This window comes from Branchiostoma lanceolatum, chromosome 2 (genome assembly GCF_035083965.1).
Source record: "Branchiostoma lanceolatum isolate klBraLanc5 chromosome 2, klBraLanc5.hap2, whole genome shotgun sequence".
NCBI lineage: Eukaryota > Metazoa > Chordata > Leptocardii > Amphioxiformes > Branchiostomatidae > Branchiostoma > Branchiostoma lanceolatum.
The window spans coordinates 18,867,242-18,893,628 of record NC_089723.1 but is presented as its reverse complement, the minus strand read 5'-3'; the positions used below and the strand labels follow the sequence as shown (position 1 = coordinate 18,893,628).

Genomic DNA, 26,387 nt, shown 5'->3' with positions numbered 1-26,387 from the left:
CGTAATACTTTTCGGTTTGACGATTAGTATATCATTTAAATTCGTTAAGCGGAAACGTTCTTTTCAAAGTCAATCTTGATGTAGATATTTTCTAATACTGTATTATTTTATAAACCGGAGTATGTGCTTTCCGGCTCATGTGGCACCGTTTTTACTGTAGTTCCGACGCCTTGAGTGTTGACAGACGAGACCGTTAGAAGATGATAAGAAGAATCAGGTGACCTGTCATCGGGACAGTTTTGATTGCCAGTCTACCTTACCGCCGCCAGACTTCAAAGGCGGCACACCTGTGCGGGGGACGGGATGGCGGCTCCATAGAATTGGTGGTGGAAAAGGAATTCTACAGAGATGAGGGGGGGGGGGGCAGTCATATTGCACGAAGGGATAAACAAAGCTTAACTACCTTCATTACTCGCCCATGTACTGCTTGACACATAATGGAGGGAGTGAACGAAAAATCTACACATGTAACGTTAGAGCGCCAAAAAATAAACAATCGGAAAACTGTAGGACGACAAAGTTTGTAGTAGAGCAAGTAGAGTTGACGGAGACCAACCGAACATAACTTCAGCTCTTAATAACCCACAGTTATTAAGTATGAATAATAAGGCTGTGAATAATAACTTATCTGACATACTGTGTACGGAATATTGTCATTTTTCATTGACTATATGAGTATATCGATCATCCCTGGATTATCATTCAAGTGGGATTAGTCTGAATGTCAAAAGCGCCCCTATCGATCCATGCAAGAAGTGCAAGTAACATCACAAGGAGCTTTCTTGACATCGAAGGTTGAAAGATAGTTTGGACAAAGGACCACTATGAAACAAATATGAGAGTATCTGGTCAGATAAACTTATAAATGAAGTGAATATGTCCTTGAGGTGCTTGTAAATACTCTTTTATTTCACAGAATGTTCAGAACAAAAACAGACACTGGTACAAACAACACTCAAGTATAAAACTAAAAGGTAATTTCACACATGTTCTGTATAGTCTACAAGTTTCTATCTATCTGTATGTACTGCGTACAGACTTACATACCCGTAACCACAAGTTACTACTTTTCAACACACTTCAAGCTGGACGGATTTTATCTGTACAGTGACAAAAATTGCATTTTTAACAACAGATCCATACAGGTCTGTATGTTGACAATAATCTCATGATTATTCTCAATGCCTCATTTTTGATAAATATATAATCATGCAACATCAAGAAATCCACAGTTATATAATATTGAAACATCATTGAAAAATACATACTGCATTATATAATTTTTTACGTACATGTATATCATTGAAAAATACATACTGCATTTTATAGTTTTTACGTACATGTATATCTGAGATCTCATGTGCAAATTACACTGAAGTGTTCACAGCACTGATACAAGCTTATGTGTGGCACAAGAGCTTTATCAAAAGTGGACGGGATTGTCACAACGCAAAAGTGGTCTTTCAATGTTGTGAAACATTCGACTTCCTTTTCTCAATTGATTTGTTTTTCATTTGTTCAATAAGCAAGAATCTCTTCACAACTTTCATCTAAAAGCACCTTTAATAGGAAGCCTGGTTTCAACCAAGCCCCGTGTCCGCTCGCCGCCTGTAACGGCTATCCACCCACCGCGGGGAGGGGAGAGAAACCCCCGGACAGCTGGAGTTTGCGTTATACAGACTACTTTAATAGGTACATCTTGTAAATGTTTCCCTCCAAACAAATTATAGGTTTTGACTTTGGCACTACTGCATTGATTTCCAGTTTGCAAATATTCAATCAACAGAGAGAAGAAACATATTACCTAATAATATTCTCATTCACTAAATTTATAAACCTGTGGCTTTGTGCACAAGTGATAAGATATTGCATATCTTGTGAATTTTGTTCAAATAACATTAGCATAAAATAATTTTCACAAAATCTGTAGAATCTCAGACTTGTAGGAATCTCATCTGACTTTCTGCAGTGCAGGAAGTTTGTTTTTCCCGCTCTTTGCTTCCCTCCCTTCCCCATGTGGGCCGGTCCCATTCACCACCTTCTTTCCCTTAGGTCTGTTGGTTCCGTCGGCCTCTCCCACTGTTTGTGGAGGGGGTGGCAGGTCCCTGGGGGGAGCAGGGACCAGTTCCTTTCCCGTCCTGGCCTGTATGACCTTGCCCCCGTCCTTGATACTGACGATGGATGGTTTCCGCGGCCTCGCCTTCTTCGGGCTCTCCAATAGTGTGGATTTCCCCGTCTCTAACGTCTCCTTGGTAAACTCGGAGCTCACACTCTCCGCTCGCGAAGTCTTCATACTGGTATTGGAGGTCAGCCCTGGGGATGAAGCAAAAAGGCATGCCATTGGTCAACTCAGAGTTGACCACAAAGATAATCCACTCACACCACTTTATGGTTTCCTCCCTGGCTAAATTAGCATTTTGACTTTGCATTTTTTTCTCACTAATGAATTAAGAAAGAACTGTAGTTGTACTTAATATTAATAGCGTGGTATGAAAGAATTATAAAGATGTGTTTTTTTACCATATAGATGATGTCATCAAATTTTATTGCCCCTAATATCATTTTTTTCTAAGAGAAAATACAGCACTTTGGTACATACAACTGCAATGAAACCATGTGCATAATGATCAAAGCTAAAAATGCACGTTCGCACATCTTGATATCTACTTATTGTCCATCCTTATCAGAAAATAATGTTTTTTCTGTAAGGAGGATAACACGATAAGAAAGAACAGCTGCAAGAAAAGTACGTGCATTTTAGACTGAGGAAGATATAGGAAGTTAATGAGGTTAAGCACGTAATAACAAAGAAGAAGGAAGAGTCAATTGTACCTGAGAGATCACTGAGTGTGCTGAGGGAGACGTTGTCCATGTCAGGTAGTTTGTTCATCTGTTCTTCTCGCTCCAGAGCTGCCATGTAGTTCCCATAGGACCACGTCACCTGTGCACCAAACACAAGTCATTAGTTTGAGAAAAAAATACAAAATAAGATTGATTGCCTTACATGAGGGTCTGCATTTTGACAATGCGATTTCAGAAGAGAACCCTATGTATTATGCTAAAATCAATGTAGGCAATTACGCAAAATTTGGTCATCTTGCTACAAATTACGAATAAGACTGCTTTGCCGACGAATTACGGGAGATCAAAATACATGTAGGCTGCCTCCACCTTGCAGAAAAGAGCATGCAGACCCTGTTACATAATGCATTATGGAAGATATGAGCGAGAATACGATCCAATCCATTCCTACAATCACGACTGTGATTTTCAGTTTTATCTAATTTTTTTCTAGACTTAGAGGTTCCGACATCCTGTGTCATTTTTCTAGAAATTCATGAAATTAAGATAAAATCTGATCAAATTTCATTACCTTCTCTAGAGAGGCCTGTGATGTCTCCTCGTCCATCTGACTGCCAAAGTCACTCCCAGCATCATCATCTTCTCCTTCTCCAGACTTCAACGCTTCTCTCTGTAAACAAAATAACTTTCGTCAGCAATACACAAAATAAGTTACTCAAGCAACTGTGATTTACATGGCCAGACGTTTCATACATCATCCACAATCTTTCTTCAGTGACCTGTCAGTAATAGTACAACATTCTATCGAATTTATCATGTATAAAGGGCATATAAGAATTAAGCATCCTTCAGAGGCCTATATCATCATTAACCTTTAACACACTGAAGTAGCCATTTGGCTCCCCATTCTCTATTAGTTACAGAGCAGCAGGGAGAAGGTTAAAGAGACAAACCTTTGCTTGCTCCTCCTCGTATGCCTTCTGCCTGGCCCTCTCTCGTTCCCGCGCCCGTTTCCTCTGTCTCTCCAGTGTCGTAAGGATCTTCTCCTCCGCCATGTTCTGTCGGAACTCACAGAAGGCGCCCCATTGGTGGAGCAGCAGCCGGAAAACAGTCAACTGCGGATGAGAAAATTAAAGGAAAAATTACACACAGTTCACTAAGTACTTTCAATCGTATTGTCAGGGCAACTTTCAAGCAAATTCTAGGAGTAGATCAGTGATTTCAACATAGACATCTAGCAACAGCGAAATTCTATCTAATTTTGTATTGCTATTTGCAGTAGGAAAGCCCAAAAAGTAAAGAACTTGAAAACCAATCCCAGCATCAGTGTATTCAGCCATTCTTCCCTCAATACCATCTCTGTAAGATAACTGTTACAGTAATTCTTGATTTGTTAACTGTAACGTCACTGGTCAACCGCTAAATTTTCATAGTAATAGTAATGTTTGTTCCCACTGTAAAAATTAAGTGAGGTGACCTACTACATTTTCCCCCAAACGCTATATTTTCCTGCCGCTATATTTAAGTGATTTACAGTACTGTTCCACAGTAGTATCTCTAGCACTAACACCATTAGTAGGGGTGGATACCGGTTCGCTGGACCTGATTCGGACCTTTATAACATCCAAGAACCGAGTCCAAAAAACCTGAAAGCCAAAAACCTGAGTCCAAAAAAACCTGAACAGAGTACAAATACATTTTTCTATTTTGTTTGATGAAAAGTGTTTTGAGTCTCCCTATGAGAAGAAAAGGCATTATGTAAAATAAGTGTAACATTCAAATATTAAATACTGGTTTGCCTTAGAAGTCTTCTTACCAAGAAACTTTTACGGTCATGCATGTCAGTCTTAATTCGCTATGCTTAATTATGTTTAGCCATACCTAGTATGGCTAAACATATTGTTTTTACTCATGTTTCTTCTTCTCCTGTCAAATCTTCAAATCGATTCATCTCTGTCATTTTTTGACCAAATGACCTGAAATTTGGTACAGAGGTAATGTAGGCAAAAACCAATGTGCGTTCTTTTCCTTTTTTTGATATTGACCTTGAAAGTGATTTTATTGAGGTTTTTAGGCTATTTTTAGCATATCTTGGCCTCCTGCGCCCTGGTATTTCAACCGAATGACCTGAAATTTGCTGTATATGTGGCTTGAACAAATATTTAAAGGACTACATTCCCATTTTTGGCATACATATATTCAAAACGATTTATTTTGGGCTTTCTTGACAATATTTGCCACTTCTGTCACTTTCAATACTACATATGACCTAAAGGTCATTGACCCCAAGTGCCTTGCACCTGGCCTTGCATGCCTGTGAGCCTTGCGACCACCTGATTGGTCAATTGATTTAATCTAATTACATGGCGCAGGTGTAGGCGCAGGCTAGTATTCATGCCAAATATGGTATGGGAATTCCTAGGACATGGCTTTGTTCACTCTTTTTAAAAAAAAGATACACATCTCCAGTTCCTATATGTATTAAACCAAAATAATGTGAAATTTGGCATGTACACAGGCCCTCATTCAAATGTTTGCCATACAGCCTTTCAAAACGATTTTTTAAACAAAGAATTTTTTGGTTTCGTTATTTTCAACCCAAAGTGTATACTATTGAATCATGCATTCAAACAAAGGGGTGTCACATTTTTATATTTCACCCATTTTTTGTCATTTCCTTCTTCTCCTGTCAAATCTTCATATATATCATTATGTATACTATGGAAAACTTCATTCTTCCCTTGGGTTGATCTTTTTTAATTCAATTTTGAACTGGGTTGATTATGCGCAAGAGTGTAATTTTCAGCGGATATTTTTCCACTGGTCTAGTTTACATGGAGATGGCACGGAATATCCCATTCTTGCAAGGGGAGGATTCTGTATTTCAATTTTGAGCTGGAATGATTATTAAAAAAGTCCATTTGTTAGCAGAAGTTTATTTGTTAATTAATAAGTGGATATGGTTTTGGACTGGTCCATATTGTGTTGAGGTGCTACTGGAAGACTCCACTCCTGTATGGAGAGACTGATAATTGTTTTTAAACTCAAGTTTGATCCATTTTTTTAGTGGAAGTATTTTAGAATGGTCCATTGTTATTTTGGGAGTCCATTTTTTGCATGGCGAGGAGCATGGCTAAACATGCTGTATTTGCTCGCAAATGTTGCCTTTCTAGTATTGGTTTAATAAAGCAAAACATGTCAACTAGACAGGATCAGGTCCAGGTTCAGGTCCGGACCTGAACCTAAATCTCTGGACCTAAACCTGGACTTGGAACTTATTAAGCTGAACCGGTATCCACCCCTAACCATTAGTAACACCTCCTCTACATTTGTCCCTCCGTTACCAACCTGTGCCTCCCTGAAGATGTAAGGTCCCAGCTCCCTCCTGTGCTCCAGGATCCTGTCGGCCTGGTCGGGGGGAATGTCTATCTGTACAGACGGGGGGAGGGAGGAGTCCACGAAGCAGTGGATGATGGCAGCGATCTTCTGTTGGATGAAGGAGTCCTCCACGTGGGCATGGACCATGTCCTACAGGCATGCAGGAAACAAGTCATGGTTTAACCTTTAGCACACTGAAGCAGCCATTTGGCACCCAATTCCCTATTGGTTACAGAGTTAGGTAGCAGGGAGAGGGTTAAGAAATGCTTTAACTTTTGAATTATAGATTTGCCATAGAATAGCTTTGCATATCTTGTGCATAATGCTATAATGGTACATCAAGTGTAAAATAAACAATGTAAATGATGAAGAATGGAAACAATGATTATTCAAAGGTACTTACCTTGCACTAAAGGTTCTCTATCTTGTCTTACACAAAAGTTCTAAACTACACATTTTAGTGGTACATGTACTTTCTCTTCATCTTAAAGTGTACACAGAGAGAACGTATTTTGGTAGCTTCTGAATATAAACTTTGATATGAGACATAGCGTTTAGTTTTTTCAATCCTCAGAAAGAGAGGGTTTAAGAAGTCTTGATTACAAATTCCCCCGACCTTGTACTTCTGGATCTCCAGCCAGAACAGCACGTCGTTCTCCAGGTTCTCTCCCTTCACCGACACAAACTTGCGGAACTGCTGGCTGGTGACGGGGTTCATCAGCGCCCGGCGGAACGCGATGATGTCACGGGTGGACGACATCAGCTTGCTGTCCAGCATCTAGATAAGAGGGGCAGCAGTGTTAGAGTTTGTATCCAAACAGTTATGAAAGAAATATACATAAGACTGTGAAAAATGAAGGAATTATCTTGTCTACTGAACTTTGACATGGTAACAAAATTCTCTTTGTATGTACATACTACCATTGACAATATTCCTGTATAAGACACCGACTTGTATTTTAGATACAGTCAAACCTGGTTGGACAACTAACCTGGTGCAGGCAACCACCTCCAGTCACAAGCCACATTAAAACAGTCCCGTCAATTTTTATACCTATTTAACCCCACCCTGTCCTGACCAACAACCTGTCCTCAGCAACCAGTCCCTTGAGACGTTGCCGAATCCAGGTTCGACTGTATATGAAAATTTAAGGCCTTTTTGGCTTAAAAAACACTATTTCTAATACAACTTTACAAATGACCTTGAGTATTTGCCCACTGACCTTCCAGACTTGTTGCCTCTTCCTCTGTTTGTGCACCATGACGTCCTCGGCCACGTCGTCCATGTTGATCTTGGGTCTCTGTCGGTCCTGGAACTCGGAGGTGGACAGGAACATGGGCAGCCACTTCTTCTCTAGCCGCTCTTTCACGTACTTCTGAGCCTCCAGCAGGAGGGTGGTGGGAGGGCGGTCCTGGAGGATCTTACCCCAGCCTCCACCAGCCTCCATCACCTGTAGGCACCATGGGAAGTAACAGGTTTAGCTCCACATGTTGTTGTAGTCTTCTCTGATCAATCTGTGTTTCACTCAAATCTGTCTTGACTTTGTACTGGTTATTGCAAGCACAAAATCGCAAATCTGTTTTTTTGTCCAATGGACCTAAGCTGAGAGACAATGGCTAATGTCAAGTTCATGTGTAATGTTACACTAAAAGAAAATCTGTATGTCTATAACTAATGTAACTAATGTTCTAACAATCACAGTCTAACAAATTCATACAAAATACAGCTCTTCCAGCTTTAAATGCCCTGTTAAACATCAACTTCATCATCATCAACATACAGTTCCACATTACCTTGTTCTGCTGCTCTTTTGTTGCGGGGCTGTTGGGCCCAAAGAAGTATTTCTTGTTCAAATATTTGCTCTTGATGTCCTTCGCCTTGTCATCTCTCTTGGTATTGTCCAGATGAGACAGCCGGCGAAATGCCTACGGGAAAACAATCATGCACATATCAAATACAAGTATTTGATTACCTTTCCCCATCAACTTTGCATGCTTTCCTATCAATTTATTGTAGAATATCAAGGGACCTTTCAACAGTAAAATCCATGTGAATGGTGCAACTGTAACAACATGGTGTCAATTTTATATTCTCTCAAGACATCAAAAAGTAATCTAACAGGAGAGTACAGTCAACCTTAAGATGGAATCTGTGACTCTTAATCACCTCAATGTCCATCCAGCACTGTAGGTCAATGGAAGCGAAGTTGTCGGCCAGGAACTTGCGGAAGTGTTCCAGTTCCAGCCGGTTGTGGACCAGCCCCTCGAAGTTCCACTTCTTGAACTGGTCGGGCAGCTTGGCCCAGATGGTGTCGTCATACTGAGACTCCTCCAGCTCCTCAGCTTCAGGGGTGATGGTCAACTGGGGTGGGGAACAAAACCGAATTCAGAAATACTAAAATAAAGATATGTAGCGTAGGTGTGGCACAACCATGCCCCGGGGTTGTGCCCTTGGGAAAGGATATTTACAAGACCTTCCCTGGCGGTTGACAGGTGGAGTGACGCCCACCACGTCTCTTTGGCTAATCTGTAAAGTGTGCAAAAAAAACACTACGGATTTGGTTGCCGATGTGCCAACATCTAGCAAATTTGCCACCAGGAACCATACAAAATTTAAAGATAAAGTCTCAAGAACTAACAGAAATACACTGAAGCAAAACTTGCAAGAATCCGAGAAGCATGTAATACGTAAAAAAGAAACAGAAAGCTTACCTCTCTGAGGAGACCCTTCTTTTGCAGGCGAAGCAGCTGGCGTGACTTGGTCTCTAGATGGCGCTTCTGTTCAAAAAGCTCCACCTAGTGCAAAACACAATTATGGCAGGTTTATTACAACATGAAGAGGATGGAATCTTTTGTATGTTAAACTCCTTGTACCTCCGGTAACGATTCATAATAGTTCAAGAGATCATAAGACTTGTCTTCTGACCACAAGGTTCATGGCTTGAGAGTAACAGTTGTGGATCCCAAGGAAGTAAATCATATCATTCTTACCTTGGAATAAGTGTGCTTGTCACCCTCAATCATCTGTTGCCATGGCACCACCAGGACATGCAGGATGTATTCCTCCGCCGAGTCAAATAGTTCCTCGAAGGGCGGGTCGATGTTCTTGTACACCTCGTTCCTGATGTCCTGGCTGCACCCAATGTCCTCTGGGGAGGCGGCTACCACAAACCTGGAGTGGATGTACTGAAAAAGGAGAAAACTACATTTAAAAAAAAACTCAATAGCTTGTTACATCCCTTTATATGAAGATTACACATTGGGAGTAATAACAACACCATCGAAAGTAGCATGCAGACAAGCTAAATGTAAAAAGGAGAAAATAGTTGCACAGCATCCTTCTGAAATGTTCATCCATGAAGGAGAAATGTTTCTTTACCTGTGCTTTTTTCTTCACCACAAAGGGGTCCAGCACATCAGCGTAGAACAGGGTGTGGTACGTCTGTAGGTCTGTCCAGCAGTGGATGGAGTTGGACCACAGCTGGGGAAACAATGGGACATTGTCTCTTAAGTGAAAGTGATCTCAAACCAGTCTAGCTCATTGAAGAGGTATTCTTCCACTGGTCATGACAGAGAAGACAGACGCTATGTACAATATTTACTGGTTCATTGTACTTGGGAAATTCCCCTAGCTCTTTTTAACAAACACACTTGAACAGTGGACCACGGCTTAACATCCCATCCTAGGGTCTGCAACTGGGAGCCAGGAGACTGTACTACTCGCTCATTTCACTAACCATTAGACTGAGCACACGTTTAATCCTCTAGAAAATGTTTGAGTGACATCAGCAGTTCTGTTATTGTGGATTGTGAAAAGGAGTCATACTACAGTGTACAAGACACGATGAGACCAACAGATGCTGGCTCACCTTATTCCCTGACCGCTCACAGAACTGTGTGAAGAAGTACCCAGCATTCCTGTCGTGGTACAGGGCCTGGAGCATCTGTTCCATCCTGGAGCTGCCTAGGAACACACTGTCATTGGAGCTCTGGGGAAGACATGATGCAAGAAACAAAAGTCAGAAAGAGCACAAAATATGTGTCTTCTACATACCATTCAAGGGTAAATCACAACGTTAGTCTATTTCTTCTTACTGTAAATCCATTTGATATTGCAGCCGGTTGGAGGAAAGGGAGTAGTCTGCGGCATTTATTTTAACGGTGGGGGCCAAGAGCGAGGAAAGGCGGAAGAAAAGAGAAAATTGTAGCGGTTGAATAGTGACCGTGAGAGTTGCTAAATCAAGTTACCGTTAACAAATCAAGAATCTCAGTAGTAAGTCCTTGTTCTCAGTAATCATAATAACCGCAACCTTTAAATCAGTCTTGTGGTACGTAAAATAAGGTACGGGAAATCAGAAAAGCGGTTCCCGTACCGGCAGGCTGAACTTCCTGGCCACAATGCTGCGGATGTTCTGCGGTCCCTCGTCTGGCGAACTGTCCTCCGACCCCGCCCAGCTGATCCCGCTGATGGAGGAAATGTCGCTCCGCGCTGACTTCCGCCTGGAGGTAGACAAACTGCACTGTCATACGTGCTGTACAATTAGGCTGCCAACAATTGTTGTAAAAATAAAAATAAACAATTATTGGTGATGAACAGTTATATAACAACACATTCCCTGTCCTTGGTGCTGAACTCACCATCACATGCACAATTACCTAGTCAAGTAGATCAAGTCACTGTGGGTTTATAACTTTGTGCATGTATTACTATTATAGTACCTTATAGAAGTACTTTTATAGCTAGATTTCTAATATCTATTTCTACGTTCTTCAGTAACTCAGTGATTAGCTACATGACTACATGACTCCTGTCCTTGGTGCTGAATTGACCATCACATGAACAATAGCCTAGTCTAGTAGATCAAACATCAAATCACTGTGGATTAATGAGTTTGTATTACTCTAACAGTACAGTATTGAAAAAGATATCCTAATTCAATGACATTTTGTGACTTGACAACAATTTTTTTTCTGTACCTGACTATATTGTCGTCTTTAATCTATTTCACAAGATCTTCTCAAACAGTGTGATTAGCACTTTATGAACTCTTTACTAAGTCACAATGATAAAGATCTCTGAAAATATACCTTTTGTGCTTGGGGCTGAGAGCCTTGGTCTTGAGTCTGTCAGGCGAGGGTGATTTCCTCAGGTTGAGTTTAGCGGTGAGCAGCTGTTGCCCCTCCTTCCTGTTCCTCTCCAGGTCTGCACTCCTCGACACCTGCTTCTGAACACACACAAATATTCACTTGTTAGGGAACTATCCTGCAATGTTCTTGTCAAATGATTGCTGTGAAACACATGAGGCAAGTAGTACAGTCTCCTGGCTCCTGAGAATCGAACCCGGACCCACCAGCACACAAGTTCAAAGCAGTTACCACTAGGCTTAAAGGTCCAGACCAGTTAGACTGGTCAGTAAGTGGCACTTGAACCACACTGTTGCAGCTGCATCAAATGACAGGACTTTGACATCTACAATACAGTGTGAACTTGAGGGACTTTTGATACTAAACCTACCATATCAGTATTTTAACATCTGAATAATGTTTTAGTCTAGAAAGACTATACCGGTAGCCTCCAATTCATACTGTACGTCATTTGAGCCATTCTATATCATTTTAGGGGGATTGTTAATTTCATTTTAAATTTTGTACTTCCCAAGTTATAAAAAGACCTAAATAATAGCCTTTCAGATCTTCAAGCTTTTCTGATACTGGAAAGAACCATGATAAGATAACTTAAAATACACCCTGCTAAGGAAACAACAAGTAAACTTGCAGCCCTATATATGTGTTACTAGGCACTACAAGGGTCTGAACGAACAATCCCTTCAGGGTTGCTATTGCCGTGTGCAGCTGTATGTCCTGACCTGTCTCTGTCCCAGCTTGACCCTGGGGATGCATGTTTTGGGGCGGAGGGGGATGATGGTGATGGTGCGGGGCTGGGGGTCGATCTCCGCAGACTTGGGGCGGTTCAGCTTCTGTCTGAAGTACAGGTAGTTCTGGTCCATGTTGGTGTGGCGCCGCTGGCTCAGGAGGAACCGGGGAGCCCTGGGGTGGGAGACACAAGTCATCAGACATGTCCAGAAAAGACGGATCTCAAGTATATCAGTATGGTTATGTTGCAGTAATGTTAAGTGTGTAGGTATAATTAAGTATACTGATTTCATCAATATGGTTGTCATTCATTGGCTTATACGCCTTGTTAAGGCAAACAATTCACCAGTGTAAAGTGCAATGTGATCTAAGTAGTCTATTGAATGAAGGTTAGACATCAAGGCAAGATATACAAGGTAATAACAGATACTCAAGGCTCAAGCAACTGGATAGATTAAAAAAACAATCAGATGTTACAGGTGGCATCCATTAATGCATTATACATTTTTCCAGGGCTGTATGTAAGTTGATATCTGGATTGCAGTCTTCAAGACCCTCAAAATAATTATCTTCCCAAATGTCTGCTTTTCTTCCAAACTTTGCCATCATTTATTCTTCAAATGTCTGCACAACCTAAAATGCTGTTACCGTACAATGCTAACATATGGCAACAGCTGAAGTAGTGACACTACTAGAAAGAACACAGACAAGTCACTACAGTGGTTCTGCTGTTCTAAGGACAACACCCTTAAGCCATTTTTGGCCCTCTAAGCCCAGAGAAGTCCAAGTTTATCCTGGCTTTCCAGACCCTCCAAACAGAACGCTGATCTTCAAACAGATAGAGTGGTGATAAGCCTGGAAACTCAACCCCACACACACACCTGAGGGCAAAGGTCATCTCTAAGGCCTCACATAATCACCACAATCTTGTGTGGTAAGGAAATTCTATACCATAATGCACGGGCTCATATTTTCCGCCACTTTAGCTTACCAAATTACGGAGTCTGTGTAAGGTAAGGACTGGTAACCTAAGACAGTTTCCCTCATTCGAGGATGTGGGAGAATCACTGTGTCCAAAACATGGTGGGGGTAGTCTGTCTGAGGAAGATTGTGCTGTTTATTTGTACAAGGTTTGCACAAGTTGAAAGACTTCTCTTTGTTTTTGGTGAGGGACTCCTACAAGCAAGACTTCAGCAACATGTAATGTGAGCTTTGTATATACTCTGGGGAAAGACAAGTCTGAGTTCAATGACTACAAAGTTTACATCATGTCCAAAGGAATACTATTTCAACAACTAAGATACCTCTTATCAGTTCATGTAGGTTTCATGTAAAGTCTACACAGCAGTTTATATTTATTGACTCAGGCAAACTTGTAACATCTTTAATTTTCAAAGCTAAGAGGAAGATGTGATGATAAAATTACAATACATCATCTTCACTTTTGTTTGCATATCAATTCATAGTTTGTGGAAAAAAACTGCTGATTGAAAACTCTTGCTCGGTGTCACTGACGAAAAGTAGTGGATACTACTTGAAATGTCTGACCGTTTCCAAAGTCATATCTAGTCGTTTGAGTAACTACTATTTGGCATGACAATATATTGTTTTCAGAAGTCTGCTTTGGTAATGATGACATCACCTTGAAAAATCTTCACCTAAAACGGCGACAGCTGTATTTCCTTTGCACAGCTCAGACAGGTTTTAATTTTTGACTGTTTGATATGTCTAGATCTGTGGGTCTGTCAGTAGGACCTATAGGGGGTGTTTATTTGCAGACAGGGGAGCCACACTCCCTAATGACAGACGACTCACAAACTGGGGCCTGGCTCCCACAGCTCTGTTTCGTGTGTCTTCATAAAATGTACCCAGAATGGACAGTAGCGAGGAGAAACTGAGGTATTTATTGTCTTGTGAATGACAGTGTGGTTTTCTATCCAAACGTAGTTAAAAATGGAGAGAGAGGCAATACTATACACAAAAGTTATATGTGAGTTGTCTGTTAGACATCTTACTAATAGTATGAAGAAACTACACACTAAAAATTCCTAGTGTACATTTGGTTACATTTCATCTGTATGTGTTCTATTAGCAACAAAAATGGGATGCAAAACATTCCTAAGACTAGTGTGAAAGTGTTACACACCTGTTGATAATATGGTCATAATTGTGTCTGACTGCTAAAGAATATCCAAAAGGTATATGTAAGAGTAATGTGTATAAGTGTGTAAGACTAAGGAACATGTACTGACCAGTAGAGTAGCAGTGGTTCCAACACTCTGGCCTGTACTTCGGCCAGCTGCTCCATGGTCCAGTCTCTGGCCATGCCCAGCCCCAGGGCCTGGCACATCTCGTGGGTCAGCGCCAGGGGGCTGCTCTTCTGCAGGTACCGCTCTCGCATCTTCACCAGGTAGCTGTGGAGGAGACAATGTTGGAGGTAAATATGGTTATCACAGCATTGTTTATTTATGGAATACATTTATTCTAACTTTCTTGCTAAGTCCACAAAGTACAGCCTTTTATAGATTTGTACAAGTGTTACTGCATGATGTGACCAACAAAACAGCAAAGCAGCACAAAAGCGCCACCTAGAGATCCTTGTCAGCACTGCCTTAAGTGCACACAAATTTAGCTGTCTGCAATACTGACTTGCTATGCTAGATATCCCCATTGCACTATTGATGATTGCTAAAGACAGTGTATGAGAAATGTATATCTGTATCTTCACTTTGGATACATAGGTCTAGTCTATATGAGCACAAACAGCAGTAACCCTTAGGTGTTCCTACAAATACCTACCTCTGGTGTTTGTTGGGATCAGTAATCAGGTTTCCTCGGTCAATGTCCAACCAGAAACTCCAGTACTTGTCTCCATTGCTTCCCTCCAGGAATTTCCTCATTGCTTCGAATCCTTTACAGTTCTGCAACTCAAACACCTTCTGTTTTCTGAACCAGGGATCGGGCTCCTCCGACTCCTCACTGAACAGGGAGTCAATGTCACTTTCACTGTCGTTATCATTTTCATCCTTGATTGTCACTTTCTTTGTTTTCTCCTCATCTTCTTCTTCTATGTCTGTTCTTGCAGTGATTTTTCCCTTTGGATTAATTTCTAGATTATGCAGGGACACACCAGGCTTAAGAAGCTGGGACATGTCAAAGAAATCTGGAACTTCCTTGATGTTTGAATCCGTTACTGCAGCAACTGACTGTTTCATCACAATCGCGACGACAACTGTTGCAAAGTCTTCCACATTGTTCACATTGAGGTATGGATGCTCCTCATCCTCATCTGTAGTGTCGCTCGTTTCCGATTTGGATGAGTCACTTTTTTCTGACGAACCGCTATCCTCATCACTATTGTACTTCTCATCTTCTTCCTCATTGTCCTCCGCATCTTTCTCTTTTTCTTTTTCATCGTCACCAAATCCGCTCTCCTTATAGACCGTGCTTCTACTCACGGCGCCCGTTCGCTGCGACTGGTCGTCGGTCACCATGCAGACAAAGTTGTCGTGCAGGGGGGTCTTGGAGCGGGTGGGGGGCCTCCTGGAGGGGCTCTCCACTCCAAACAACTTGCTGGAGTACCAGTCTTCTGACTGCGCGGAATCTCTGTCATGGGACCTGGTGTGAGGGGCAATGACATTTAGTATATCACCCTCTGTTCTCCTTGTCATCAAAGAACACATTAATGGATAAGGAATACTTAAACATTTGAGGAAATTGTACTGAGACACAGAAGATATAAGACCAAAGAAGGCTTAGAACACTATGTGCACAATCAGTTCTGAAATCCAAAAAGCTGATCTTTATCAAGAGAGGGTAAAGTGAGGGCAATAACAATTTTTACACATTTGAATAGAAAACACCTTTAATTAAACACAAGAAGGACAGAATGAAAGAAGACAAGTGGTCAGAATATGAAAGCCAGACCGGAAGACACCAAACAAAGAAAAGAGAATTAAAAGACAAGAACAAACGTCTCACCTAGCCGAGCCGGTCCACATGGCGCTGTCCTGTACCCTCAGGCCATCGTCTCCCAGAAGGGACTCAGCAGACGCCGGCCGTCCACTGTTCGGCCTGGACTGGTAACCAAACGGGTCACTGCCGATTCCACTGGACATGCGGGACTTTGTGGTTAAGGTAGTCTGGAGCTGGTTGGCCTGAAAAAATCACAGAAAATGGTATCATTTATCGTGAAGGCACATGATGACAACAATTCTGTATGAAGATTTTTTACTTTTTCAACAGACCTAATCAATTTCAAAAATGGTACACACAGAGACACACACAAAAACACACACAGAAACACACATATAGACACACACACACACACAGAAACACATACACACACACAGAATCATATATGCACACATACACACACACATACATACGTACACACACAGACCTACCTGTCTGGCAGTAGAGATCCACTGTTTAGTCTGTGTGGTGGAGGCCTCTCCCATACACACATACATGTTCTTCATCAGCTTGACTGCTGCATCATCCTCCAGCTGCTGGGTGATCACAATGGACTTCTTCCTGGAAAATGGTCTGGGGACAGAATCACAAATGTCAACAGTGTGAGACATATAGTCAGGAATCAAAAGGTTTAGAAAAGTACATTTTTGTACACAGTAAAGCAAGATAATACCTAGTATTCAATTCTATACCAGAAGATGAACTGTTATCTAATGCCTATGTCTGTCCAACTTTGCCATTTCTCTCCAGCCTTGCCTGTCAAGTGAAATTGCCACCTTTTATGGTAGTATTCAATTAACATGTCCTAGAGAGTGAATTTGTGGCACAGTTAAGTTTCATGCACCCCAACATTTCTCTTCTTGCCCGGCACACTTGCAATCATTCCCTGTAGCTTTGCTCATCTATTATCAAGTTTAAAGGGCCAGAATATACCCCTGGCCTGAAATACACCAGGTGCCTGTGAGGGACTGAGGGATGTCTCCAGCACCCGTCCCTCTATCCCAGGACAGAAATTTGCTTGTTGGGACAGAAAAAAAATTCACCCCATCCATCCAAAAAATCTGACATGAAATTGATGAAAATGTATAATCGTAATCTCAAAATGCCAGATTAAACAATGAAAATTAACAACATCGGGTCCCAAACAATGGGTGGGATGTATAGAAATTTAAAGCTGGAGACTGCACCAGAATATACTCAGGCTAGGGGTGTACTAAGTTCTGGTGTGCGACACAGTTTATGTTTCCTATATCTCATAGTAAGTACATCTCTCTCCATCTGACCTGTACTCAGTGTCTATGGTGAGTTTGACCCCACTCTCCAGGTTGTCTGTCTGCTGCAGTAGTTTGGCCAGGCGATACTCCAGGTACAGGTCACTCTGCAGGAAGGCAGGCAGGCGCTGCTGTTTGATCCACTGGATGCCTTGTTCCTTGTTCAGACACTGGAGGAGTATGGGACATGACAGTTACTTAGCCGCTTGCACTCAACAACACGTCAGCCCAAAAGGCTTCTATGCTTTTATATGGCTTTATATTAAGGTGATAGTCATCTGTTATGTCAATCCTTCCACGAGTGTGGTGAATCTCAATAAATGAATAAATAAATAAATATGAAAGATGGAACAACTCTTTCTGCATTCCCTCTTAAGAATGATTTTTTCTAGTTTCATTTTTTTTAAAAATCCTTTAAACCGATTCCCGCAATGATAGATATGACCAAGAGTCAGTAGTAAAAGGAAAATATCTGTAGCGTCATCAAATCTACCGTGAATGTCAAATATGATAGAAGAAATAAATATACCTGTACATGTACATTTATATGATTAAAGGAATGTTAGCATTGGAGAATAAAGTTGATGAAGTATCCTGGTTCTAACTGAAACTGCAAAACCATTAAAACCACTTACTGTTACGAGGAAGCTAGTTTTAATCTCCTCCTGTGTTTGTGGCTCATCAGTGAACACCTGGTAGTACAGAGGCTTGTCTGTGATCGCCCGTGTGGCGTTGTAGATCTGACTGGGCGCCTTGTATGACCGTGCCACGGCTTTGATCTGATTGGCCACATCCTTTTGTGCATTACTGACGACCTCAAACCCTCCCAGGTCCTTGTTGAATCGAAGAGGTTCTGGGAATGTCTGAAAAGAATATTGTTAGAGAAACGGCTTTATTCTTTTAACAGAGCATTGAAAACTGTTTTCAGTACAATGTGAAATATGCATCAACGATTCACCCAAGATGAAATGCTTTAATAGTGTCAACCCCGTGAAATGTGCATGAAGCTCATTGTAGTCTGCAATATCTTTTATGGAGAGCTACAATGTAATACATTCCAGATCTGATTTTCTCAAACTGTGATAAGTTGACTTTGTATTGGCTCTAATCCAAAACCTATTGGGGAAAGCTTCTCCTATTGGAAATACATTTGAAACCTAATCAATCATAATTAGGGCCTTTTCAACCATTGTTTGAATGGACCTAGTTGGGACACAAAAATTTGATTGAGTGTAATATGCAGCTATCTGTAACAGTTAGGTTAGACGACGTAGGCTTGACGTAGTTGATAGAAACCAGATGTAGACCAGACCAGATAGGCAACCAACCAATAGCGAGGCTAGCTGGTGAGAGCAGCATTAGCATATTGGTTGGGCGTCCGTTTTGAATCAGAAGCCGTCTTAGGACTGAGGTTAGTGGTCATACGTAGATTTAGCTCTCTGTATTAGTTCGTAGATGATTGTAGAATAACCACATTTCCATCTGTAACTCAACCCTCCGTAATAGTAACGCTCTAGACTATTGTGTATACTCCGGTAGATCTTTGTATAAAGGTCTTGGCTAGTAAAGTACAGCATATGTCACAGAATAAACAACGATCTGAACAACAGTAATCGAACCGGCTTGGCGTCCTTATCTCTATAGTAGCGTAACTAGCTATAAAGGTAAAGTCCAAATCCTATACCCTAGACCAGAAAAGTTACATATCAAAACTCTATGACCACTGATGACAAAGATGTAAACTTATTTTATAAACTTACAGGGAGGCTGAGGAACTTGTTGAAGTAATCCACAAAGAGGTCATCTGTGGCCAGGTAGTCCTCCTGAAAACAACAAACACAAATTGTCATTGATAAAGAATAGTTATAATTATTTCAATGTCTGTGATAGGTCTGTGATAGGTGTACATGTGCATTTTATAATAGCCACCTGGTATTCACAAAATGTATAAGAAAACATCAGTGCAAATATCCAGTTGTTTACTCTGTACAATTGAAATATTGTAACATATCCCCTTCTTTCTAACCAGACTTGGTAATGTCTACAAAAACACCTGTTCCCTTTCTTTGACGAGCAGGTAGACAATGCCTTCAGGTAGCCCCTTTTGTCTGAAGTACGAGAAAGTTGGTCTGAGTGGGGCCAAAGGGTGATAAATCATTGTAATTAGGGCTAATAAATGTGTTTCTAAGTGTTGTATGATAAGCTCTAAGTGGGGTCTGTTTAAGGCCTGGCTCAAAGCATCTTTCCTAGGAGTAGAAAAACAAAGTGTCTGCGCCTTTTGCACAGATTTCAAAGGGCCTTAGAAAATCTTTAACTAACACTGCAGGGATCATAAGAGCAGAGAAATAGTTGTATTGCTCTCAGAATATACATGTATGAAGGAACTATAAAGAAAGAGTGTTAAAGACATGATATGCCAAAAATAGTTTAACTCAAACAACTGGATAAAATTTTGAAACAATCAGACGTTTCAGATAGATAAAGACATGATGTTATTGTGATGCCTTAAGTTAAGGTCTGTCCTTTATCAAGTTTATTGGTAAAAGGTAAAAGTAGTCCCATAGCAGTTTTTATGCCTGACTATCCACTGAGTCCAGGGCACAGTATTGGAAGGCGGAGCCCAACCCTGTCCTTCCACAGCCTTTAACCTCCCCAACTGAAGCCAGGTACCCATTTTTACACCTGGGTGCAGTGAGGAAAGTTTTGTTAAGTGCCTTTCCCAAGGACAAACGTCTAGCTAGGAATGAAACCCGCGACCTCTCAATGGAATATCCACTCCGCCATTCGACGCCACATTGAGTTCATTGACCTTTAACTTATAGAGGAGTTTTCTTTACAAGTCTCAGATCCTGGTGTCAGTAGCTTGGCAAGAAAGCCTTTCATTAACTTCTACCAACTTTCTTTTAATAACTGTTTTACAGTCAAGTCTGTTTGGAAAGACAAGTAGTCAAAATGAATAACATTTGTACCAAATGGACTAAGGACAGAAATGAAAACTTCTGGAATGCACACACCTTATGTTTACACAGTTCTGTCCATATTTTAACTCATAACAATTGTCCATGGGCCGTTGTTTACAGCAAACAGAGAACTGTAAACACATCCCAGGTGTAGGTTACCTGTTACTGTTGCTAAATATGGAGAGTGTTTAACCCTTGTGACTCCAGCGTACGCTATACAGTCAGTCACCAAGGCAACAGGTATAAACAAATAAAACACCTGAGCTCTGTGGTAGAAATCACACCAATAGTGTAGCACGGCTGATTTGATTGTGGCTTAATATCAGCAGCAATAGTAGTAATAGCCAATACCCACCAACGAACAATGTTGTTTACTAACACAATTAACCGTTTGAAAACAAATCCTAATGTGACTCTGCAGAACATCTGTTTCAATGTTTGGAAAAGGGTTATTCCACAAATGTATAAAAGACACTAAATTATGTGTATACACAAACTAGAAAGTTAGTCTTCAGTCAATTATGCATGGGCATTAAGTCAATTAAAGAGAGTGAAACTTTCTGTCCTGTGTGCAATTTGTCTTTCACAGTCATGGAAGATTTGAAAGCTTGAAAAGCCATCAGTCCGCATTCTGTAACACTAGTCCTACAACATTGTCTACCATTGTAGCATCTGAAGTTACACATTCTTGTTCTTCCCAACCAAACCGTGACAAAAGTTAACAGCTTTACTTTCTGTGCTATCCCCAGGTGTTACACTATACACAGGGTATGGGACAGACGATGGAATCACTTTCCCACATCAGCCTTAAGTGTCTACCTGAAATCTGACCAGGTGTTCAAGCATGTTATATGTAGCTTCAAGTGTAGGTCCCAATCTTAAGTGTATCACATTGAATATGTGCAAATATAAACATATCCAAGGATGTAAAGGTTATACCAAAGGTAGAGTGTAAGCTGGATCAACAAGAAAGAGACTGTACAGTGCGCATTGGTTTAAACAGTGCACCTGATAGCCAAGGCAGAAGCATGCATGCATACTGTGTAAGTGTACACAACAAACAAGTTTGTGGCTTGAATGTTGGAAAAGCTGGAGGCTATATGCATATCGAGAAGTGGGGTAGATTTAAGTTTGGAGTTTTAGCCTTGAAGAAAGTCTAATCACAACACTGGATACCAAGTAAAAGAATTCAATTCAGTTCAAAGCGACCCCCTAAGCAGTGTGGAATGTCATTGTCCCCCCACAACCATGGGGACGGGTCACAGGTAAATCAAGTTAAAGCCTTTGTGAGCACAAAGTACCGACACATTACCATCTCCTGCTTTTCAAAACCACTGAGTGCATCGGGCCAGAACTGAGAGAGAGAAGTATGTGTTATCTTGCTATGGTCATCAGTGCTGCATAATAACAAGCAAATTAGGGAAAATTGCTCTAATGTCTTAACGACTGGTCTTAATTTGACGACTCGCATAATGTCAACACAATCATAGTACTAATAGTGATGGTGTGAAGTGAGCTGATAGCTGTTATGGCCCTGAATATTCAAAGTGTAGCACTGCTGACTTGTCCAAAAACTGACCTGCCTCCTACTTTATTGCTGTTCTGAATTAGGTAATTTAAGGTGCCTATCGGGATGACGAATCATCAGAACGATATCAACACTTCACTACAAAAAATTGCTGGGAAATGGCCAAACGATGAGGAACTCTCCAGGAATATACCTCGATTGGTTATTGAAGTTGGCAAGAGCTGGCAACGAAACAAAGCCTCCAACAGCTCAGTTTTCTGTGATGTTGCTTGGTGACATCTTTTTCTGTGAGCTACCTTTTGCATGGTCAATAGAGGTATATTATGGTTTGTAATCTCTCCAATATACAGTTATATCAAATTAATATGCTGTCCTTGTTACTGAGGATTTTAGACATTATTTTGGGAAAGGTAGGTGTAAGGAAATCAAGAGTGACCTTCTAAATGTGTAATGCACTAAATCACACTTTATGTGGTGATTACCTGAGTATGAGTATAACACATCCCACACAAAGGTCCAGTGGTCTGGAATCATTTCCTGTGGGATTATGTTGTCCTTTATACCTGTCAATCATCATTATCTCACACACCAGCTCTACATGATCTCTGTGACTCCTCTTGGATCCCAGCTAAATTATTCAACATATTACATGATACTTGCCTGCATTACATTGTGTGTATTAAATACTTAACCATGAAAGTGTTAATATTTCGTGAATTATGAACAATTGTGTTGCAAGTATGGTGCACTTGATAGTGATATATCCTTTTTCTTATCATACAGCATTCACTAAATCTCTTAGACAAAATTTGATATTAAACACACAAACTGTACTGTATGTAATAGAAATACCTTCAGAGGAATATTTTAAAGTACAAGGTACTGATGAGCACTAGAATGTCTAAACTAATGACATAGATATGAAGAATACACATTTTAAAAGCTCCAATTATCATCTTGTCTTAAAGTAAATCCATTGTACGGGTCAGTGATTTTGTCCACACGGACATCTCAGTCCATTACTTAGGTAGAGATGTCAAGAGTGCAGTAGTGTCAGATAACAAGTACTTAAGCGACAGAGTGACTTGTACAGAGCTCTCAAGAACAGGTGGTCTAAAATGACCAACAGGACAAGAAGATAGCCCGATAAAGCGACCATAACAACAATAACAAACCCTGCCAAAGCCTCATCCTGAACAAATCCTTCAGAATCCGAAAAATTCCTCTCAAACACTGGACAGCTGACTAGCCCAACCAACCATGTGCAGCTAACGCTTTGTGATACATAATCTTTACAAGAAACATAAGTGGTCTGACTAATTCCGTGAAATGAAAATTGGAACTGAATCTCAGCTCTGTACACATATAACAATCCCTGGGAAAATGGTTCTATCACATTTGGATTAAATGTTACATGGCCCAGACAAAAATACATATCAACATATATTTTGAGGCTGCTAGGTGTCTTACTGTGCACCATTATTGTGGTATCGTTTATATTGGAATTAAAACAGACCATAAGCTGTTTGCAATGACCATTACTGACACTAGCTTCATGCTTAGGATAAAATTTTAACTAGTGGCTATGCCATTCCGGCATGGCCAGGAGACTGGGTGATGGTATGTGCTCTACACCCCAGGCCTAGACAAAATGTACACTCATTTATACTCCTGTTTTGTCAGACAACTGAAAGCTCTAATTCTACCTCAATAACAGACCACGCTGGCTAGGAGATTTGTGTATTCTGTAGCCCATAGGCGACCAGGTACGCCCACAATTCACCCAGTCTCGTGGCAACGCAAACATGCCCGGCCAATAGTTCGCTATAATCCGATAACGCGTACTCTGACCTTTTCCCAGACTTTTGAGTTAATCAGCGGCCAGGGTTTACAACTCACAGGGCTGGCGTTAGATTTATTACATATACCTGTAATCAACATGATAATAGGACTTAATATGTGACTTTAGAAATTCTCTGTATCAGACTGATAAGGGCTTGATTTCTGATAGACCTACTTGTATACAGAACCACAAGGCTACTGGAATTTGTGGTACCGTGAACAACAGACGAGGAACATTCCAGTTCTCTACCATGCCATTTAGCTTGATGATTTAACTTATATATAACATAACTCTCTTCATATGTCCTACCTACAATGTTCGTGAGTGACTTTTTCCTATGGAATAAGTCACATGTCAAGCACAATATGTGTATCTTACTAAGTTTCATGATTAACTGCCTTTTTCAGCATTAACTTTTCCATTAAGGATACTTTTATAAATACAATGTTAGAAGAACAGCAGAGCTTATCAATATGAATAGAATGTTAGACTTATACAATACCACTCCATTAGTAAACATAACCATTCCTTTTCACCCCATCTGGCTGTTTATGATTCTCTTTGTGTGTTTATGTGCACACTAGCCTCCTAATGCACAAACATACTTATGAAAAGACTCTTTTCCAAAAGAATCAAATTACATTTTCCACCATAACCACTCATTAATAAATCAAAAAGCCAAGTCACCAAGCAGCCTATCCCTACAACTGTGCGCCTGTGAGTCTGAGGTCAGACAGTTGTGCACTATTGTAGCTCACACAAAGCTGACACGTTGGTTACCTGTTGTGTTTGGATCAGGTGACAACTGCTGACATCAATGTCTCCAGCAGAAAGAGAAAGTCTCACAACACAGATTACATGCCATACATTTTTACTGAGGTCAGAAACTTAGGAAATGCTTTTTCACCTGTATTTTCAGTCATGATGATAAGTTTTGAAAAGTAAACGTTAGCCTCCCCTGCTTTCAAAACTTTTCTGTTGTAGGGCAATTCAAGGAGGTCTGACTGTTAGATTAAAGTTTGGCACTGACAATCTCTAAGTTACCACAGTTCTTATTCATAGAAGTCGCCTTTCGATGAGGAAGTAGCCATTTAGTGAAGTTAAACTGAGAAAGGGATTCAAAGGTAAAGTAAGAGCTCAAGTACTATATGTACTGTTTCTATTCTGGTATTTCTTTTTCTGTATACATGTAACATTACTGTAATTTCTCTTCCTATTCTTGTGCTTCCCTTGCTCTTTGACTAGTTCACTCTTCCTTTGAATATACTAGTACAGTATCAAACTCTCTAATATACTTACCAAGTCTTCATGCCTGATCTCTGGTGGCTCTGTGAAAATAGAAGAGAAAATTGGTCACTGACTGTATTCTACCTACATTTCCTACACGAATTCCTTCCTTTCACCAGAGTGTAATCAAAATGAGCAATCCAAGCTAATGAGTGAACAATACTATCAGTGCTTAAAATCATACACACCCTTGATTATAGGATCAAGTGTAACCAGTTGGACTGGTAACAAAATGTACAACACATTTGAAGATTAGAATGTACACTACATTTTAACAACAAGTTATAACCTTTTCTGTACATACACTGTTCAACATTAAATCTACATGATAATACGGTATGACAACAGGCAAAAGTCCTTGCTGTGTTTCAGGCTGAAAAGTAGCAACAAGACAGTGAGGAAGATTTATGTAATGCATTCTGAGAATGATCATTAGTTGCCTGATTGATGGCAGATAAAATACCTACTTAGTGTCACACTTATCAATGTAATGTGACACTAATAACCTATCAAACTGCACCCAAGGGATAATCAATGTATTTTACTCTAGTATTTCTCGCAGTTTTGAAGTTGATTGAAATATTTACTAATGCAGAAAGATTTCGGATATTAAGAATGGGAACAACGTTTCATTGCCGTACAGCACACCATTTGAGCAACTGGACACCACGATTATTGTTTTTATTCTCCAACCAAATCCGAAAGTTTCTGTGATTGAAGCACACTAATAAACTGAATAGTCGGAATAAAGACACAACCATGGGCTGTAGGGTCAAAAATTACTGTGGGAATGGCACTTCAAACCCCACTCACCTACGGTCAGCTTTCTCTCCGGCATGGCTGTTGAGGTAAACACGTAACACGACACACACTCAACGCCGCCGATTCTAAATCCCTCCTTGTGTCCGCTACAGTTGGCAAATTCCAAAATAGCCTTCCAAGGGGTCCTAGTCAAGTCTCAAGGAGTCTCACAGGTGATCCGACAAGTCCAAGACCATGGAAGGAGACTCAGGTGAAGTAGCACACCTGTGGCTGACACCTGGTTTGAATGACTTCCATGGAGCTAAGTTGCCAAATAAAACAGCCGCATGGCAACAGTTTCACACAGCACATTCCACTTGGTTTTAAGGTAAGGTATGGTCAGGCCTACCTGCACACCATTACCACCACCAGGTGTTGAAAACACCTGAGATAGACAGGTAAGGAAGAGAGGTAGGTGGGGGTAGACGCAGTTGAACAGGCGGGTGTTGCCGGGTGATCGTAGTAACCACACCGGGCATTTACATCACAATAGCCTGGAGGCTGTACAAATGGATCCATTTACTCAGGGGGCCATACAGGGCTGATTTACCTGGTCGCCATGGTCACCGGGCAGGGGGCATGTCTGTGGACTCAGCAGGTCAGAGGTCACAGTATGGGCGGGAAACTTGAACAGTAAACGTAGCCTCAGATTCATCAACAAGTGAAGG

General features: G+C 40.8%; 1 protein-coding gene across 2 annotated transcripts; it reads right to left on the bottom strand.

Annotated features, from left to right (window-relative positions):
* Nucleotides 1–1,686: 1,686 nt before the first annotated feature.
* Nucleotides 1,687–26,242, bottom strand: LOC136427736 (regulator of G-protein signaling 22-like). Of its 2 annotated transcripts, none has more exons than XM_066416850.1 (25): nucleotides 25,732–26,242; nucleotides 24,931–24,959; nucleotides 19,061–19,123; nucleotides 17,936–18,163; nucleotides 17,313–17,470; nucleotides 16,461–16,602; nucleotides 16,036–16,211; nucleotides 14,854–15,672; nucleotides 14,307–14,468; nucleotides 12,048–12,228; nucleotides 11,269–11,405; nucleotides 10,554–10,680; nucleotides 10,050–10,169; nucleotides 9,560–9,661; nucleotides 9,172–9,366; nucleotides 8,893–8,976; nucleotides 8,348–8,542; nucleotides 7,975–8,106; nucleotides 7,404–7,631; nucleotides 6,797–6,958; nucleotides 6,151–6,330; nucleotides 3,756–3,917; nucleotides 3,374–3,472; nucleotides 2,833–2,941; nucleotides 1,687–2,313 (listed from the first exon to the last, which is right to left on the bottom strand). In XM_066416850.1, the coding sequence occupies exons 1-25, from the start codon at nucleotides 25,754–25,756 to the stop codon at nucleotides 1,952–1,954; spliced, it is 4,377 nt and encodes a 1,458-aa protein (XP_066272947.1). In that variant the 5' UTR covers nucleotides 25,757–26,242; the 3' UTR covers nucleotides 1,687–1,951. The 2 variants fall into 2 exon arrangements, with proteins under 2 accessions (XP_066272947.1, XP_066272948.1); XM_066416851.1 differs by having other exon boundaries at nucleotides 11,269–11,402.
* Nucleotides 26,243–26,387: the final 145 nt, after the last annotated feature.

Bases quoted from the DNA above. Each gene is read 5' to 3' on its own strand.
- LOC136427736 (XM_066416850.1), bottom strand. From the start codon at position 25,756: ATGCCGGAGAGAAAGCTGACCGTAG. The intron at 18,164-19,060 runs GTAAGTTTATAA...TATTCTTTTCAG, and splicing joins ACAAGTTCCTCAGCCTCCCT to ACATTCCCAGAACCTCTTCG. The intron at 2,314-2,832 runs GTACAATTGACT...CTTCATCCCCAG, and splicing joins CACACTCAGTGATCTCTCAG to GGCTGACCTCCAATACCAGT.